The sequence below is a fragment of the Pristis pectinata genome, chromosome 1, assembly GCF_009764475.1.
Source record: "Pristis pectinata isolate sPriPec2 chromosome 1, sPriPec2.1.pri, whole genome shotgun sequence".
NCBI lineage: Eukaryota > Metazoa > Chordata > Chondrichthyes > Rhinopristiformes > Pristidae > Pristis > Pristis pectinata.
In genome coordinates this window covers 57,536,507-57,556,109 of record NC_067405.1, presented here as the reverse complement: position 1 = coordinate 57,556,109, position 19,603 = coordinate 57,536,507, and the positions used below count along the sequence as shown (strand labels likewise).

The window sequence follows — 19,603 nt, the reverse complement described above, 5'->3', positions numbered from 1 at the left end:
CCAACTGATCCCACAGCATTACCTCATCAGCATGAAATGATTGGTTCCCAAGAAGAAAGATGTAATCAAAAAAAAACTGCAGCCTGACCAAATAATGCTCAGAAATCTGCATCACATAACATCCCAGTTTTCTTCTTCACTTGTGCTTTCCAAGCCACAGCATTGTTATACCATTCATTGGGTGGAAGGAGTAAGCTGCAGTGAGGTATGTTTAGGTGGGAATGAACCTGTTCATCCTCAGAATTGGTTCCAGACTCCGTGGCGTTATAGGAATCAATACTTTCCTCAGTTAGAACAACATAGAACAATACAGCACAAGAACAGGCCTTTTGGCCCATCACGTTGTGCTGAACAAATTAAACTAGTAATTAAAAGCCTACTAAACTAGTCCCTTCTGCGTACATGTCCATATCCCCTCCATTCTCTGCACATTCGTGTGCCTATCTAAGAGCCTCTTAAATGCCTCTATCATATTTGCCACCCCTGGCAGTCCATTCCAGGCACCCACCACTGTGTGTAAAAAAAAACTTACCCCGCACATTTCCTTTGATCTTACCCCTCTCACCTTAAGTGCATGCCCTTAAGTGTTCTCCTGTTGTGTTCTCCTCTTTGTACAACACTTGGCAGAAGCTTTGAGGGAAGAAGGGGACAAATACATGTAACAAACAGATCTGACTATAGTAAGATTGATGGAAGTGACCATCACAAAATGCTTGTGAGGACAGCCACCTTTTGACTATTAATGTATACAGTATGCTGTCATGTGATGTGGGACAGTCTGAAACCTAACCATCCAAAACTATGTGTATATGAGATACTCTTGCTAATCACCTGCAGCAAAATTGTATTCTGTCAAAAACCATAACTTCTTCATCACCATCACGCCAAGAGACCAAACCTAGTCCTCTGGAGGCAGCACCAGGTATATCTTAATACTGGGTATGAACTTAATGAAGCCACTTCACAAGGCTGCTTACAATCTAACCATGACCAAATGTAGGCAGTAGGGAAAACTAAATAGTGCCACAACTATTGCATCAGAAGAAGGTCTTTAGCCCTCCAAGATTAACTTAAAAGTAATAGCCTACAACCAAGCAATTAACAAGAGGAGGCAGGCTCCTTGAAATTCTAATATTCAACCATGTTGGAAACCAGCTCCTGAAAGCAACAGACAAGTCTCACCATAAAATTCCACCCGGGCTTGTGCAAAGGAATCCCAGTAAAACTAATCAATGAAGCTCAGAGGAGATTTCCTTGTGGAATTTTTCTCAGCCCAAACATTTTCAACTGTGCCATCAGTGACTTTTCCTTGTTATAAGATCAAAAGGAAGCCTTCACTAATGCTGAGTGCTTACTTCCACTTAGAATCTTCAAACTGAAACTGCCCTTGCTAGCCTCAAGCAGGTCTGGAAGAATGTGCAAGGTTGTGTGACAAGTGAAAGTCAGCATTTCCAGCAACTAAAAACAACACAGTTACGGCGCTGAGAATGATGAAGCTCTTCCATCTCCCTTTGACCTTCAGTGATACCCCTGCCACTAATTTCACCACCATCAGCATCGGGAGTTCCTCATTGGCCAGGACGAGTTGCATCAGCACCAAAGCGATAAGAAGAAGATGGTGCCTGGGTATTTTGGATTGTGCAGCCTCCCTGACCTCTGAAAACTTATCCATCGTCTTTAAAGTCTGAGTCAGGAGCAGAATGGAATCGTTGAAACTCACCTTGAATAAGTAAAGTGGTAACTATACTTGAAAATAATAGTTTATTGATCAAAGTCTACTCTGCCTGTAAATGATTCCAATAAAAAGAGCTTTTCATATTTATTGCAGGCTGTCTGGAGCAGAATCCCATCTAAACAGCAAATTTCCAATAACAGCAGTTCTGGAGTCACTTTAGCTCCAGGACTTGATTGAGATTTTGTGACATCAATATGGGAGAGCAAACAAAACAGATGTTTATTAGTGCATTGTTCAATGACTAATGAAAGTATTAAGCAGCATTTCACTCGAGACATATATATCTTCCAGTCTGTTTTCTATTTTCATCCTAGGTCACCTGGCTACTGGGAAAAACAACATCTGTCAAAACACTGTTTCAACAGTGTTGGAAATTATTTGTAGTTAATGTGATATATTCCCTTAAATATCAGCTGCATATGGAAAATGAGCTCAAAATTTAAATCCATTACATGCCATGTCTGTTGCAACATATGCTGTTTTGATTCCAATTTGGTACTTGGGTGCACATTGGGTGACTCATGCTGGGTGCTATTTGGTGAGAGTGTAGCCATGCACAGTGAATGCCTGCTGATTATGTTGGGTTGGCAGATCCTGATGTCAGTAAGATTGTATTGTTTCCATTTCAGAGCTCAAATACTTCAGTTTACACCACCTCTTAACCTCACACACCTGAACCTAAGTATTTAAAAAGATCACCAACTAGTTTCAGGTTGCTTGCCTGACTGATTCCTTCTAGCTCTGGCTATGATTTTACTAATATTTGGAAGCTCTTAGAGTTCATTAAAGTTGCTGAAGAGTACAAGGAATAATGAGCAGGTACCAATGAACTTACTTCTAACTTCAATCCGTCGCTCCCGGATGCTGTGCACTTAAAGGGCACGATTGGAAAAATGAGCAAATATCATGCAGAGCAGGATAAACTCCTGAATGTGGGCTTTCTGCATGATTTTCCTGTCTTTAGTTTGGAACGGTGTTATGGATATCTGCACTTCATTAAGAAGAACCTCACTGAAATTTACCATCTGCTTCATCCACAACTGAAATTCAGAGCAGGACAAGAACCACATTGCCAATGGTGGTCAAGGTGGTGATGGTTATGAACTGTGACATGATGGGCTCCTTCCAGGATAGAGCTTGCAAAATCTTCCAGTTTTCCCTCCATTGTTACAATAAGGGAGGTTGCCGGTGTTCTCTATTCAAAGAGAAAGAGCTACATTTCATTTTCTTTCACCAGAGATGAGTCAGGAGAATAGGCATTTACCTTTCTTCATTGTTTTGGGTGTCATCAACTCCACTTGAAATGCTGTTTTTTAGTCCTACAAGTCATTCACTGGCAACAGTAAGAATGGAATGGAAATGCATGTGTGCGGTTCATTTGGCTGGTTGACAGTGCAGAAGTATTGGTATTGGTTTATTATTGTCACTTGTACCAAGGTACAGTGAAAAACTTGTCTTGCATTCTGATCGTACAGGTCTATTCATTACACAGTGCAGTTACATTGAGTTAGTACAGAGTGCATTGACGTAGTACAGTTAAAAACAATAACAGTACAGAGTAAAGTGTCATAGCTACAGAGAAAGTGCAGTGCAATAAGGTGCAAGGTCATAACAAGGTAGATCATGAGGTCATCATCCATCTCATTGTGTATGGGAACCATTCAATAGTCTTATCACAGTGGTGTAGAAGCTGTCCTTAAGTCTGGTGGTACGTGCCCTCAGGCTCCTGTATCTTCTACCTGATGGAAGAGGAGAGAAGAGAGAATGTCCCGGGTGGGGATGAGGATTGTATGTCAAGCTAAGCAACAGTTGCAGTAAGACTGCAAGGGATGGGGAAAGAGAGATTACCTTTGTTACATTTGCTAGCATGTCATTGATCAGAACTGTTCCAGCACTGCTGCGAGGAAAAAACTTGATTGGAAAGCAAGGAGTTCTGCCTACGATGCATATGAATTTTGGAGGTTACAATGTGCCTGAGGACCTTGGGAAGGAGAGCGAGGTTGGAGCTAGGACAGGCAGCACTTTGCAAGGGCTGGAAGATCAGGATAGGTTCTTTGAGGAAAATTTAGATGGCAGATTTGCAGGAGAGTAGTTCAGTATCTGAGGTGAGGGAACAATTTACAATATCAGCTAACATAGGGTCAGGAAGAGCAAGATATTGATGCAGTAGGAAATTAAATATAAAACAATTTTGAGGATGATGGCAATGGGCTTGTTTTGACAGTGATATAAAACTTCAACTTAGAATTATTTACCATTAATATTATTTTGCTGAGAAACAGTCTGTAGATTTCTTGATAACACATAACAGGCTGGATTATATGCATGCAACTTTCCACAACAGAATTGAGAAGTCGATCAAGGTGGTCGAGAAATTCGGTGGAGTGTCATGTGAGCATTGGGTGTGGGGTGAATATTGAACTAGGGTTGAGGGTTGGTAAGATCATTTAGAGTGGGGGTTCGGGGCTGGGAGAAGAGGCAGTCAGAGGTTGGGAGTATAGAAGATGAGGCAGCGAGGTGGTAAGGGATTGGACAAAGAGATGATATAGGAACCACATTATTGTGGTTGACACTTAAATGCTTTATGAAACGGCTTAGCAAGCCATTCAGTTGAATCAAAAACCTAATGCATTGAACAACAAAGGAATCAAACCAGACTAAATGCTTGGTGTAGATATTGGTACTGGATTTGGACAAGGTGAAGCCTACAGGTAGTCTAGTCAAACCTTGCAGTTTTCTCATAAACATCTGAATAATGTTTTTTAATTAGGATGCTTTCCTACAGATTTGTGGGTCGAAGGGCCTGTCAGCAGTTAGTGTAATGTTATTACAGTGCCAGCGACCCGGGTTCAATTCCTGCTGCTGTCTGTAAGGAGTTTGTACGTTCTCCCTGTGTCTGCGTGGGTTTTCTCCGGGTGCTCCGGTTTCCTCCCACATTCCAAAGGCATACGGGTTAGGAAGTTGTGGGCATGCTATGTTGGCACCAGAAGCGTGGCAACACTTGTGGGCTGCCTCCAGAACCCTCTACACAAAAGATGCATTTCACTGTGTGTTTTGATGTATGTTTGACTAATAAAGATATCTTGTCTTATCCTATCCTGTGCTGTAAAGTTTTATGTTCTATTTGTCAAGTGACAACCCAGATACATTTATTCAGAGAATTATAGTCAATGTTCCAGAACATAACCATCTCAATCCCTGTGTATGTCTCATCCCACCAGAAGGACAGATCCACGAGAGTTAGCAGCACCGTGGTACATATTTTCTAAATGTTATAAGGAGGCATATTTTTGTATGAATCATAACACAAAAGTTACCTCTAAGGTTTCAGAAGGTTGTATCTGTGTGAAGGGTTTTGACATTTGAAATTCTACTTATCATACAATGTTTCTTTTAAAATTCTTGGTGAAAAATCCTTTAGAATCAAATGATGGATTTGTGTGAAATATAACTGTTAGTATTTAGATAGTTTAGAACATTGTAACTTTTGTTTCTTGGCTAATTCTTCACCATAAATATGTCTGGGCTGGTTAACACTACGGTAATTGAAGCAAAAATTTGTGGATGGTGGAAAGCTGAAACAGACACAAAGTGTTACAAATACTCAGCAGGTCAGGCAGCATCTGTGGAGCAAGAAACAGAATTAACATTTCAGTTCAATGATCCTTTATCAGAACTGTGGTAACACCGTTTGTGATGAACCTTTAAATTTGCTTTTTCTTCCCAGATCTTGTGATCTTAGTGATCTGGAATATTTGGATGAAGAATTTCACCAGAGTCTGCAGTGGATGAAGGATAATGATATCAGTGATATCTTAGACTTAACATTTACTGTGAATGAAGAGGTCTTTGGTCAGGTGGGTACATCGGTGAAGCTTCTAAGTAATCATTTTGAATACCAATGATCTTGAAATGTATGATGGCATCTTTGCCGGGTGGGTAAAATTAATAACCCATTAAGAGAAAAATTAAATGTTATTACCTACAAGGTGAATTCAAAGGTGAATTGCTGATTTTTCTTTCTTTTGTATGCCTGATTTATTTTCTTCTTTTGTACCTGGAGCTGATATAATTTCTCTAGGTGACTCTATCAATGCTGTCCCTCCACATGGTTTATCTTTTCCACAACTCTATTAACCTTTTTCCCTTGCTTTCTCATATTAATGAATGCGCTCTGACATTTAATTCCTTCAACACGTACTTTGCCTGAAACAATCTCCTCAGTAATTGATTTCTTTCTTCTCCCTCTATTTTTAATCTAGCTGCTTTGACCACTTTGTCCTCATGGAATGCCACATTTATGAGATGCATGTTTTGAAACGTCAACTACTTCATAGTTTAGATGTGGAAATCTTGTTGACAATAATATTAAAAATTGGAAGTTATGACAAAGCTAGATTTTTTTTTACACTGGGAATTCAGAAGTTTCATACCATCTTAAAGATGTGTCAATTTAAAATCAGTCACCAATATGTCAATGGACACCAGATCTCCTCCAATCTGGCCTGCAGTTTTAAACATTGTTCAGTTGAATGCAAAATACTGTAGTTCAGAACATAAATGTAAAATAAAATGTCAGTGAAACTAAAATTCTGTCAATCATGTCCTTTTAGAAATGTATCAGTTAATCCAAGAAAGATACATGGAGCAAATTCTTCTGACTTCCACTTAAATCTTTTAAGATTCCCTCCCAATTACAGTGCAGCTAATCACTCATAAGCCCATAACACTAATTTTCTTTTAACTGCATAAACATTAGATGGCTTACTGTATAAAACAATTATATATTGGCTTGTGAAATTTTGATTAAGATTTTTAAACTTTATACAATAGTTTGGGATGGACCACAGTAGTTTGACTAATCAGAGGAAAATGTTTTATATGCTTTTATGTATGCTGTTCAAATAGTTAGCTTGTTTTAACAGTAAGATAATTATGTACCTGAATAGTAAACCAAAGGAGTCTGTACAATTATGCAAACTATCCAGGTGGTTTCCCTATATGATACATTTACATTAGTATCAGTTCTATCAAACGTCAAACCTGCATGTAATGTCTGTATGAAGGCTGCACATCTGGTGTATTTGAATATATTAGTGAGGTTTATTCACTAGTAACAAAGATTTTTAGAATATTATGAGACTGATGCACAATTTGTCGGTCTCACAGATGCTAGTCGACAAAAGTGGGGAAATGATTATTTGGTCAGTGTTTAACAATTGCCAAAAATAAGATATTTAAATTTAGTCTGGATGATATTTGTTTATAATATTCACAGTTGTGAATAATTTTTGATCTAAAATACGAGACCATTGCCAAGAAAATAAGAATGCAAAGTGCCATTCTTATGGTAAACTGTTGAGGGCACTGTTTAAATTGCTTCTTGCTATCAGAATAAATTTTACCCACTGTAACTCACTGTGAGCCCCTTATTTTCTGCTTAAGTAATAAAAATTAAAGTTGTAGTCTAAACATGCCTTATTTATCATTGTAGTAAACTTCACATTTTTACCCTTTTAGGCTTAGTATTTGTAGTTTGCAGTGTCAAAAAAACAATACAATTACAATCATAAACCTGCCACAATCACAAGTAATGATTTTAATCTCATTATCTGAAATATAAAACAAAACTGATGAGCCAAACAAATGTCTTCAACAAATATAAGTAACTTCATCTACACTTTTTTGGGATTTGTGAATAATAGCCCTATAGCCCCAACCTTGATAATTAATTCCTCATAATATGTTCATTGGACTATAGTACCTAACATTGGTAATCTAATAGTTTTGCTCTGTAAAATTCAGTTGCATAGTAGTTAAACAGTATTGGTTGGTAAAATTCAGTTGTTTAATTGGTCCTTAGTCAGAAAAACCTTATATGTTCATAACTTATTGCTAATAAAGCTTTAAATGTGCTACTGTCTATTTTTAGAACTGTAAAGCAGCATTTTAGGTTTGAAGTGAACTGAAGTTTAATTGTTCCAAGTGTGGAAATGATTGAATTTTTTTTTGGAATAGATTACAGAGAGGGAACTGAAACCAGGTGGAGCAAATATTCCTGTTGCAGAAAAAAACAAAAAAGAATACATTGAAAAGATGGTAAAATGGCGCATTGAGAGAGGTGTCGTGCAACAAACAGAGAGCTTAGTCCGAGGCTTCTATGAGGTAAGGATAGCAGATGCCAGTACAAATTATCAGAAGGGGACATCTTGCTAATCTAATGGTTCTTCATAGATTTGATTATATTGTTCCTTACAGCAGGTTGTATTCATTGCTTGGTGAAATCTTGTTTGATATCTTTAAATGTGTGGTATTAAAATGTGGGACAGCTTTCCTAACTGGTGTCCTATTTTCCAAAATGAGAAAGTGAATCTGTATACTCTTAAGAATGAGAGGAAACAGAGCATGCAGGAATCAGAGTCAGATAGGATTACTAGTTATTTTCCATGTACAAATTTAATATGAACAGTTACTTCTCATAGACCAAAATCATCCTTGGTAATAAAATCCAAAGAAAAAAATGCCAGAAGATCAGGGGATGGTAATTATCATTAATCAAAATATGCCTGATGGAGAAAATGAAGGTGTCGTAAATAATCTGCTTTATGTTCATTCTATCGCTGGTCAAATTAAAACTCATTGATTCCTAATGTACCAAATGCAAGCTCTCACTATTATTTTGAGATAACTTACAATTGTTAATTGGTGTTAAATCCAGTTGTTCAATGACAATTACTTGTTCCAGGTGGTGGATGCTCGGCTTGTATCTGTGTTTGATGCAAGGGAATTAGAATTAGTGATTGCAGGCACTGCAGAAATAGATTTAAGTGACTGGAGGAACAATACAGAGTACAGAGGAGGTGAGATGATTTAAATTTAATCAATACAGTAATAGCTTAATGTTTGGAAACATCATCGAGTAAATATTCATTTATTTTTCTAAAGGATACCACGATAACCACATAGTGATCAGATGGTTTTGGGCTGCAGTGGAAAGGTTTAACAATGAGCAGAGACTAAGGTTACTGCAGGTATAGTAAAATCAACTACCCTACATACTATCTTAGACATCTGTGTTATCCACTAGTGCTGCTAACTACTTCATATCTTTGTTAGTTTGTCACAGGTACATCAAGTATACCCTATGAAGGTTTTGCTTCGCTACGTGGCAGCAATGGACCACGAAGATTTTGTATTGAGAAATGGGGCAAAATCACCTCACTTCCAAGGTAGGACCAAGATAAAGTAGTAAGCATTTCTTATTAATCACTGCTGCAGCATGCCAATAATATAGGAAATAAAGTGACAGGGGAGTACAGATTAAGTCTTTGGATTGCACTAGATCTTAAATTATTTTTTAATAAGACATAAATTTTTATATTGCATTACATTGTGAAGTGAGCCAAGGGGCTGAGTGACATCACCCTCACTGAAAAGAATCCTTGTTGAAAAGGTTTTTACTTTTTCCATTTGTTTTCACTGCTGAGCTTTCTAAAATAATTTCTCACCTTTGAACCAAACTAAACCACAGATCTTATCTTTTGAAATTGTAACTGTTTGAAATAATACGCTTCCTGCAATCTCAAAGTCAAAGATGAGTTTATTGCCATATTGTACGTGTATGCACAGGTACAATGAAAATCTTGCTTGCAGCAGCATCACAGGCACATTGCATCATATAAGCATCATTCACAAGAAAAACATGTTTTAAACATAAATTATGCCCAATTTTTACAAGAAAGAACACAATTAGAACAAAAAAAAATCCCACAAGGATCATTTTAGTGCAAAGTGATCAAAGTGGTCATAGTGTTGTAGTGACTAGGGTTGTGCCAGTTGGTTCAAGAACCGAATGGCTGAAGGGAAGTAGCTGTTCTTGAACCTGGTGGTGTGGGACTTCAGGCTTCTGTACCTCCTGCCTCATGGTAGCTGCAAGAGCATGACATGGCCCAAATGGTGGGGATCTTTGCTGATGGATATTGCCTTCTGATCTGATACCAATCTGATATCATCACTCCTTGGTGTTGTGCTTTCAACCTACTAGGGCCCTAAACTCTGGAATCCTAATCTTAATTTCTTCACTTTTCTTTCTTCCTCTTTACGGAGTCACAGAAGTGACATCTATGCAGAATGAGGCCTTCACAAGATGTGAAGTTTGCTTCAGTCTGACTGAAAGGGAACTTGGTTGAGTGGGGCCAGCCTTTGGACTTCAGAGCTGTGAACTGACTTCAAATAGGTGTACAAATTTAAAAAAAATTACACTGACAACTCTCTCTGAGTTGTCAACTCCATCCTACACGAGAGTCCATGCAGATAACTGCCTACACCCTGATTGTGACTCAACCCTACCGCCTCTCCCCCCAGCAGTTGATCATAATTTCACCCCTCTTCTTGATGCCCTGATTAATTTTGCTTGCACCACTCCTTCCCAGTGGTGTACGAGGCCTTGTGCCTTGAGATCTGTAAGTGATAGAATTATACTGTGTCAGCCCTTGTAATTTGCCTGCTGAATACCACGCTTACCAGGTGCCAAGTACTAACTGGTAATGGATGAATTAAGTGATTCATCTTTCGAGTCTATTCATCCTTTTTGTTTGGGGGAAGGCGGCACGGTGTGGGATTAAATTTGAAACATAGATCCATCTATGAGAAATAAGCTATTCTTGTTCAAAATGCTATTTCTAAGTACCACAAAATCAGAAAAATTGTAATCTTAACCCAAATGTAAGCTTTAGGTTTGTGCACTACAGACAAAAGGCTTCCCGTTATACTTCATATGACAAACTGTTTTGTGCTTCAGTGGATAGCTGTCAAATAGACCGAAGTCGGATTACTGGCAGTTTTAACCAATCTCAAATCTGGTTCTAAAACCCAGAATTTGGGCACAAAATGATGAAATATTCATATTCATGTCACTTGCAAACATCAAAAGTGAATATTAAGGAAGAAATGTTTGTTGCACTTAATTGCTTTTAGATAGGAAAAGCATTTTCATATGGATTTAATATCAATATACATGTCAGCAGATACTCTAATAAACATAAGCATGATAAGTACCTCCAAACTTTGAGAAAATGTGAGAAACTGAAAAATGTGCTTGAATCTAACAACTCCCAAGGGTTTATTCCTAGGTTAATGTAGTTTGATATTGGATAACTGAGTCAACTCATGTTATATTGCCACTGGCAACACAGCTATTGGTGAGTGGAAAAAAAACTGTAATTACCATTTGGGCCACTTCACAAAATTGAATATAATATTCTGTGGGCAGGTCTGTGATCCTTTAAACCCAAGAGAGAAGAAATCATTTTCTTTGTATGTAGAATGTTTTATGTCCTTGAGACATATTTCAATGAACTATTTTGAAATGTTGTTCAAGATTGTAATTTTTGGGACAATATAGTTGGCATGTGCATGGCAGGGCTTGTAAACAGCACAGAGAGGTTTCTAGGTTTAGCTTTGTTAGTGGCGTTAGATGGGGTAATAAATGATGACCAGGACAAAGTGGGAATGTTCTGGTTGTCCCTTAACTGGTGTCATGAGATTTGATTAAACTGGCAGGCATTGCCTTAAATCCTATGCAGAAGAATTGTTTCCTATACTATAGAACTGCCTTAATATTAGAGCATTAAAATATCAAGTCCCTCGTGGAGATCATAAATTTGTTGCCTTCTGATTCAGCAAACAATGACACATACATGTACATATTCTTTTGTAAGTATCTTAGATAAGGGATCAAACTATGAGCAATAAAACCCTAAGCCTTTTGCACCCAAATGCAGCAGTTTTGCCAACTATGTTAAATTTCAGATGCCTTGCCTGAGCAGTGAAATTAATTAATTTTATCCTGCTAGAGGATCTTCTACATGGAATTAATGTAGACATGAGTCTGTCCTCTCCCCTCTCCCCCCTTTTTAGAGCGAGCATCTTTTCTCCAGGGAGGGTTGAGTATTCCTCATTTCCCTCACAAGGACAAAATAATTTGCTTCAAATTGGACTAACAGAAGCCCAACTTTAAATTTGCTATACAATTTAAATAAGTACACATATATAAAGTTTAATAAGTAGAATTATATTGACAGAAGACAGATTCTAAATTATCACAGTTTACTATAATGGAAATTTAGCATATCCCATGTGTATGTTCCTGAAAAAAATAGCCAAATTAAAATGCAAATGCACAGATTTATTTTTATTTGTGGATATTTAACCTAATGCCCAATGAATTTCAACACTATTAATATGACATGAAAAATTTTCGACATCATTAATTCAAAGTTATCTTGGGCATGCTGCAAGTTTTTGTGCTGAAAAAATTAGGAATAATTAATTCAACAAATGAATTATTTACGTTGAAGTACTTCAAGTATATTTAAACTAAAATTTTAAGAGATTTTAAATATTTCTTCCCTACCTTTGTTACACTGAGGAGAACAGTCCTTGGTCATCCAACTTTGCTGTGAAACAGCAGTTCCATGGAAACATACAGAAAAACTATGTTAATGAATTGACCTGTACGATCGATATGCAAGACAAGTTTTTCACTGTACCTCGGTACAAGTGACAATAATATACCAATACCAGCAAGCTTGGGACTTTGGTGGTGCCAAACTGGCAGGTTTTCCAGACTCTTGGATATTATTCCAATTAATACACCAATACACTTTTGATTCACTTTTTTTAGATGTTATGAAGTACAGTAGTATAATAAATTTCCCAGTGAATTCAGTAAATTTAAGAGAACCCAGGTGATTTTCGAAGTGGTGTGAGAACCACGGCCCTAGTAAATTGGAAGGCAGCACAGCAACCAGGGACCTGGTGAGTTGGAAGTCAGTGGAGGAACTGGGGCCCCAGTGAGTTGGAAGGCAGCACAGCAACCAAAGGCTGGTTTGTTAGCAGGTAATGTGAGAACTGGGCACTCAGCATGTTTGGAGGCAGCATGGGAACTGGGGGCATGGTGACTTGGAAGGCATATGGGAATGTGGGATTCAGCATCCAGTTAACCAAATGCCGAACCATCGGGATTTCCAAATAATCAGATAGAGGATGATCAGTTTTACTGTTTTAATAAATATTTTATACATTTTTTGCAAAAGCTTTCACATCCTTCCTAAAGTGCAGGGGCCAGAATTGGATACAATACTGCAATTGTGGCTAAGCCATTGTTCCATAAAACGGCATCATACCTTCCTCAATTTTGTATGCTATGCCCCTATTTATGATTGCTGAAAATAGAATTCTGTTGTTAATATTTCCTGAATTAGAGTATTTTACCAAATTGTTGTAGTGTTATAAATAATGAACATAATGTTTCTTCTCTCAGTACCTCAACAGTAATTTATCCTAAAGAGGAAATTATAATATATCTGATGAATTTATAATATATCTGATGAATTTATAGTAGCATTGTTTAAGTAAACAGTTTGATGGCAGAGAAATATTGGCATTGATTAATCTATTAAAATTTTGATGAGTACATGAGAAACATTAATCTATTGTATCCATACTAGACTGATCTTGATGCAAAGGAATCCAGAAAGTCACTTAATTTTAAAGTGTAATTTTAATATAATCTACTACTTAAACAACTGTTAGATCTCTGCAGATTCTTGTCAGTTTCATTTGTAATCTGTATGCTGCTTTAATTTTTTCATTTTTAAGTCGATGATTGGCACATACTATATTGCAGCAAGCTGGTGAATAATGTCTGCTGTTTGGCATATGTAACATAATTCCTCAAAGGCTCAATATAATTTGTTCCTCTACACTTCAGTCTTAGTAGGAGATTTTAATGGTTATAATGCTTTCTATGCATTGTTTACCTTTCCAGTTTGAAACTGTGGAGCTTCACATTTGTCTTGTAATCTAGTTTGCAAATGATAGTGTTCCTAAATGCACTAATGGCTAGTGTGCTGATCTGGCAGCAGAGCATGTTGGAATGTCATTGGTACTTCCATGTCCGTGCACTGCAATACGTATCTAATCTCATGCTCTGACCCTGGACTCCCCATCGAAAGCAAGGACATTTTGTAAACCATTGAGCCAAGATGCGCTTCATATCCAGCCCCCACCTTTATGACAGCCATAGTTGGTGTATCAAGCTCAGCCCATCCATTTGAACAGAGTCACTGACCTTCATTTAAAAGTTAATATTTTCAAACTTTTTCTTTATTTAAATATACATTTGTTTTTAATTAAGAGCAGCTTGATATGTGTTTTAAATAAATTCATTTTTAAAAATTATTAATAATTTTTAATTATTTTTTTCTATCTCTGGTCATTTAGAAACAGGCATCCAGGCAGTATTTCCACAGAAGGGCAGGGGTGGCAATCTCAGGGCCACAAAAGTTGTGTGGTCGCAGAGCGAGGAGGGGCTGGGATCAATGTGATCTAGCCCAATATACAAGCTCTGCAATCTGCGTGGAGCAGATTTTAGTGCTCACTGATTGTTTGAGGTTTCTATTTTGCTTTAAATTTGAAGGAAAGATATTATATTAAAGCAACCAAAGTCCACAAGGCTATGGGTCAAGAATTGCTGGGAAGTCTCATCATTAAAATGATGGATAAGGTGCTCATCTTATTAATACAGAAAAGAAAATCCAGGAGGTTATGGAATGAAGGAGATGTGCTACGAGTTTTGATTCTTTATGAACTGAGGACAATGTGCAATGCCCTTCCTTTGCCTTTTTAGATAAAAGTTCCTTTCCATTGAAAATTTTGAGTTGGCAATTTATGTTGTAGAAAACGCTGTTAATTATGTCATTTACAATCTTAAGCAAATACTTGAGCTTGCATATCAACAAAAAGGGACAATAAAACTACAGTTTCACTCCAGTAGGCAGTGAATTGCTTGAAGGTTTTAATACATTTTAGCTGTAATTTTGTACTAGTCTTGCCATCCAGAGTCCTGTTGAAAGGCAAAGAGTTTCAGAAAACTTGGTATTCAGAATAATACCACTCATACAACTGCAAATTAGGTGATAGTGCATTTAAAATATAGCATTTTAGGATAAAGTAGAAGTGTATTTTGAGACAGGACATTACAATTATAGTGTGTCTGTGAACAGAAAGGTGACTTTGAGCCCGTGGTTCTGAAGATCTCCAACACTGATATATCCTCACTGCCATGTTTAGTTTTGATTGGGATTCATCACTGTGATTAGTCTACAACCACATTATTGTAAAATGTAGTTTCTAGTAATGGTAGAAGATGCACTTAATGGACCCACGGTCTCTTTTGTCATCTAGAATTTCTTATTTTCCATGAAACCAGTGCAATGGTATACCAAGTAGTCCACTGTTCATAGTTGTAATGGAGTGGAACTCTTATTCTACCACTTTTTGTGTTTGCAACATTTGCACGTTTTACACACCCATTCTGCTCTGCACAAGAATCAGTTCAGCATATCCCAAACCAAACTGGATTATGTATATTTTTTTCTGCTTCAACTCATTTCACTTTGTTTTTTTTCTCTCTTAATACAATTTATTTCCCGCTTATTATTCCTCCTTTATGCCTCCATATTCAGTTGGACTCCAATCCATCCTGTTAATTTTCCTGCCTTTTGAACTTTATAGATCATCTGAAAGAAAGATGGAGCATCACGTTCAGCTGTGACATTACCGAAACAACTTCTCACAGCATTTTGTAGCATCATTAAGTCACTCCTTAATTTTCTGCACTGTGAATACAAACCTTGTCAATGCAACCAGTTGTCATAATTTAACATTTTTGTCATTCTTGCAAAACCATGCTATCCATACTCTACTAAGAGCAATACATCTTTGTTTAGTGCCGAGAACTGAATGCAGTATTTTGTGTAGTCTAACCAGAGCTTTATACATGAGCTTTAGAGCATAACTTTCTATCTCTTTTGCAGTAAAGATCCCTTTGGATAAAAGCTAAGGTTTTTTTTTGACTGGGTCCACCAGTTTTTAGTGACTTCTGAACATGTATGAACCCCTCCATACTTACCATTTAAGAAGTGTAATCTAGTTTATTTTAAGGGGGCAAAATGGGGCTGCAATAGCACAGTTGTCTCACTGCTCCGGCAACCTGGATTTGATTCTGACCTCCCCTGTATGGGATTTACATGTTCTCTGTGTGATCATATGGGTTTCCCCCAGGTACTTTGGTTTCCTTCCACATCTCAAAGATGTGCTGGTTGTTAGGTTAATCGGCTACTATTAAATTACTCCAAGTGTGGGTGGCCGGTGGGAGAGTGACGGGGCTTTTAATGGGCACGTATAAGAGATTAGGTTATAGAGAAGTAGGGAGGGGGAATGAGATTGGTATGAGAGCCAGCATAGACATAGCTGAACAGCCTCCTATATCACAAGGAAACATGAAATATGAAAAAATATCTCTAAAGAGTAGTAGTTTATATTTGAAGTGATGCACTATACTTAATGGAATGGCAATACAGTGGAATTGTATAAGTAGATGTTTGGCCATTCCAGGTTTCATAGTGACAGTGGAAACCACTTTTTAAGTTTACATGCTTTTGCTGCTCGATAGATGTTGTTATAATCCTGCTCCCATAATGATCTTTTCCTTTCACTATCTGGAAAGAGAAAACAAAAGATAACTACTTAAAAAGTACTCAATTTCTGCTAGGTAGCCTGTGAAGTTAGTAGCAGAAAAAAGGATGAATATACTAATGAAAGTATATAACAGCTGTATTTCTAAGATTAAAATATGTTACAATGCAACAAATATATTGGAGGAAAGAGTACAGTATTTGCTCTAGTTTCACAGTTGAGTGAGTAGGTCCCTCATTTCCATCAGTGAAACTTCCACTGAACATTGCTCATTTTCCTTCTACCATCAGTATAATTTTTAATGGTCTGACAAAACAATCAGATCTGTTTGGTTATTAAAAAATATCTTTTCTTAAAACCTTACCTTGAAGAAAGATTCTTTCAAATTGTTTCTATGTAACTTGCTTTAGCCATGTTACATTTTGGAACGTTGATGTTTTAAGTAGTGGATGTGCAACTCAGATACTTTTGAATGGTGGTAACTCAGGTAGTGAGTACTATAACTGCAATTTCACTTTAAATATAAAGAAAGCCCTTTGGGTCAACCTGAAGTCATGGATGGAGCTATGTGAATATTCTTTGTTTCCTATTAATGAGACATTTTTTTCTTTTGCATTTGAATATTTAGTGGTTTAGTTTATCTAGATTTAATATTAATTCCAAGGGGCGGTTAGAAGTCCATGTGATAACAAAATCAGATTATGCAAACCAATTCAAATTATTCCTTTTAATAAATTCTTATTTCCCATACTGCTCTTATTGTTGAGCTTATTATTGTTTTATTTAGCATTGCTGGACAGTAATTTTTATTGGTTTTGCAGGGCTCATACCTGTTTCAATCGGTTAGATCTCCCTCCATACCCATCCTTCTCAATGTTGTATGAAAAGATGTTGACTGCTGTGGAAGAGACAAGTACTTTTGGACTGGAGTAACAAGATGTTTTGAAATAAGCTCATTTCCTCTAATTTTCTCATGGACCTCCTTGAAATGAAGGGTGTGATGGCATTTTCAGACTCACTTTAGTGAATTCAATGGGATTTGGATTAACAAAGAATCAATCTTAGCTTTACAAGACCTAGTGAAGAGAAAGCATGCATGTGGAAGATGAAGATTACTGAATCCAGATAATTATGGTACACGTTCTCCTGAATTATTGTGTGTCTGTTATGAAAAATAAAGGGATGGAACTGAAACCCTCACATGCAGTATCTTGCTGCTACTGCTGTTGAATATAAAATGACTATTTTTTTTGTGAAGAAAAGCACTTAAGAAATGACAAAGGCTTCTACAGAGATGGGTTAATGCTTCTCTTGATAACTGATAATCCTTTGAAAGTGAATGATTTTTTAATGAGATTTACTTCAAACCCTGTTTTGAAGTGAAGTTTGTTTTTTTTTAAACTGCGATATGCCTATAGTGTCTAAAGAAAACAATGTACTTGTTAATAAAATATTGGTCTTCATATACCTGTTATTGCATGGTATACAATTGCAAAGTATGGAAAGTACAATTACAGCTCCATTGTCAGTATGGCACACTAAAACCATCATTTATGAAATTTAGTTTTATTTAATCTTTTTAATATATTCTGTACAAGTCTTGTATGATCTTTAAATTATCCAAACTGGACATCACGGAGATGTCTGGTAGTGCATACTTTCTGCTTATTCTAATCAAAGTTTATTTGAATCAAAGTTGTTTAGTTGAACTGCTCCAGAGAAATTGGAAAGCCTGATTTTTTTTTATTTTATATATAAAAGTTTTCAAAAACAAGATTTTTTTAATAATTGCACTGGATGTACCAAAGTAAGAAGGAATAAATTATTTCTGTTCACATAAATTGGGTGCATGGTATAATATGCAGAATTATCAAAGCAAATTTTCAGATATTTTATTGTATTGTGAGTAATAGGACTGTATACAAAAATTAGCTTTTGAAAAACGTTTCTCCCTCCTAAACAAAGTAGAATAACTTTGCAGCAGTAGATCAGGTATCTGTTCTATGAAAACTTAAATTAACAACATTTTATAAAGAAATGGAATTTCAAATCACTATAAAACAGAGTATTTAAAAGTCTATGAGTGAGGGCAATTTTCTTTTAGATGAAGAGACTTATGTATTACATGGTACGCTATTAACAATGAATTTGCATGACAACTATAGGGCTCAAGTGAAACTTTACTGATGCAAAGTACTCTGTTTTCTAGTATTTATTGTCTATGTAAAATTCCAGGTTTTTGTTATCATTATTAACATTTGAAAATAATGTATACAGTTAACTTGTGCTGCTTCAGATCCACAGTGCTCGTTAATTCAAAAATTAAACTATTTAACCTTCAGCAGCTCAGTCTATAAGCGTTGCACTGATGTGAGAAAAATTGGTTCCAGTCTAAAAGGATATATTAAAAATATTGCTTCTAATTTACATTGTTTGTCAAATTGTGTAAAAGCAAACTTGACTAAATTCATATCCTGCTCTCTTTGGATATGAATTTTGGACCCCCGAATTGCTGTTGCCCTACTGCACCATATTCATGCACATCGTATTGCAATGGGCCATGATGGACAATGGTAAAGCAGTTCACATTTTTAATTTCAATGATGCATTCTTTAAGAACTGCTTGCCAATATATAGAACTAGTATTTTTTTCTTATCCACTACGCTATCCATTGACAATGGGGTGGTGCTGAAATATTACATAACAAAATAATGTAAATGACTTTGGGGAAATACATTTTTTCATGAAAATAGAGCACTTCACTCTGGTCACAGCATAAACAGTGACATTTCTGGTACTCTCCCACCATTTTTATATGGTGTCCAACAATTATATTTTGTTTGTCATTTCAGTTCAAACGTGCTATGTGGCTAATCATATACAACTAATGGAAATATGTCGGTCACATTTTCAAGCTCTCAATCTCACATTTTAAATCAGTTTGTTGGAATTATGCAGAAATTTGTACACAATTGTTATTTAAATAAGCTGAAAATACTTATTATTGTTGTCAACTATGATTTAATGAAAATGTTTTTAACGTACCAAAATATGAATTACTTTGTTTTATTTTCATAGTGTATATATATTTTATTTGAAACCATGCCGTGTCATTTAAAATTAATTGAAAATAAAAATTCCTGGAAACACCAGTGAATGGAAGGCTGTCTTTATTACAAACTAGAATTGTTACATTAAATTTCAGCTTCTAGCTACAAGTTCATCAAGTTATATAGTGATTATCCACTGATAAATTTTATCCAAACACTAGCTTACAGAATATGCTTTTGTTTATTCTGATAACCTTTAAAATACAGGACAATACA

The 19,603-nt window shown here is 36.4% G+C and overlaps 1 protein-coding gene across 6 annotated transcripts in view; it reads left to right on the top strand.

Moving 5' to 3' along the window:
* LOC127572950 (E3 ubiquitin-protein ligase HECW2-like) overlaps positions 1–19,378 on the top strand; it is a 240,085-nt gene extending 220,707 nt beyond the window's left edge. For all 6 annotated transcript variants that reach the window (XM_052020685.1, XM_052020693.1, XM_052020678.1 and 3 more), the window contains 6 exons: positions 5,463–5,592; positions 7,754–7,900; positions 8,481–8,595; positions 8,681–8,766; positions 8,852–8,964; positions 17,098–19,378. In XM_052020685.1, coding sequence (XP_051876645.1) covers positions 5,463–5,592; positions 7,754–7,900; positions 8,481–8,595; positions 8,681–8,766; positions 8,852–8,964; positions 17,098–17,209 — 703 coding nt within the window. In that variant the 3' untranslated portion in view covers positions 17,210–19,378. The remainder of the gene's footprint in view (positions 1–5,462; positions 5,593–7,753; positions 7,901–8,480; positions 8,596–8,680; positions 8,767–8,851; positions 8,965–17,097) is intronic.
* Positions 19,379–19,603: the final 225 nt, after the last annotated feature.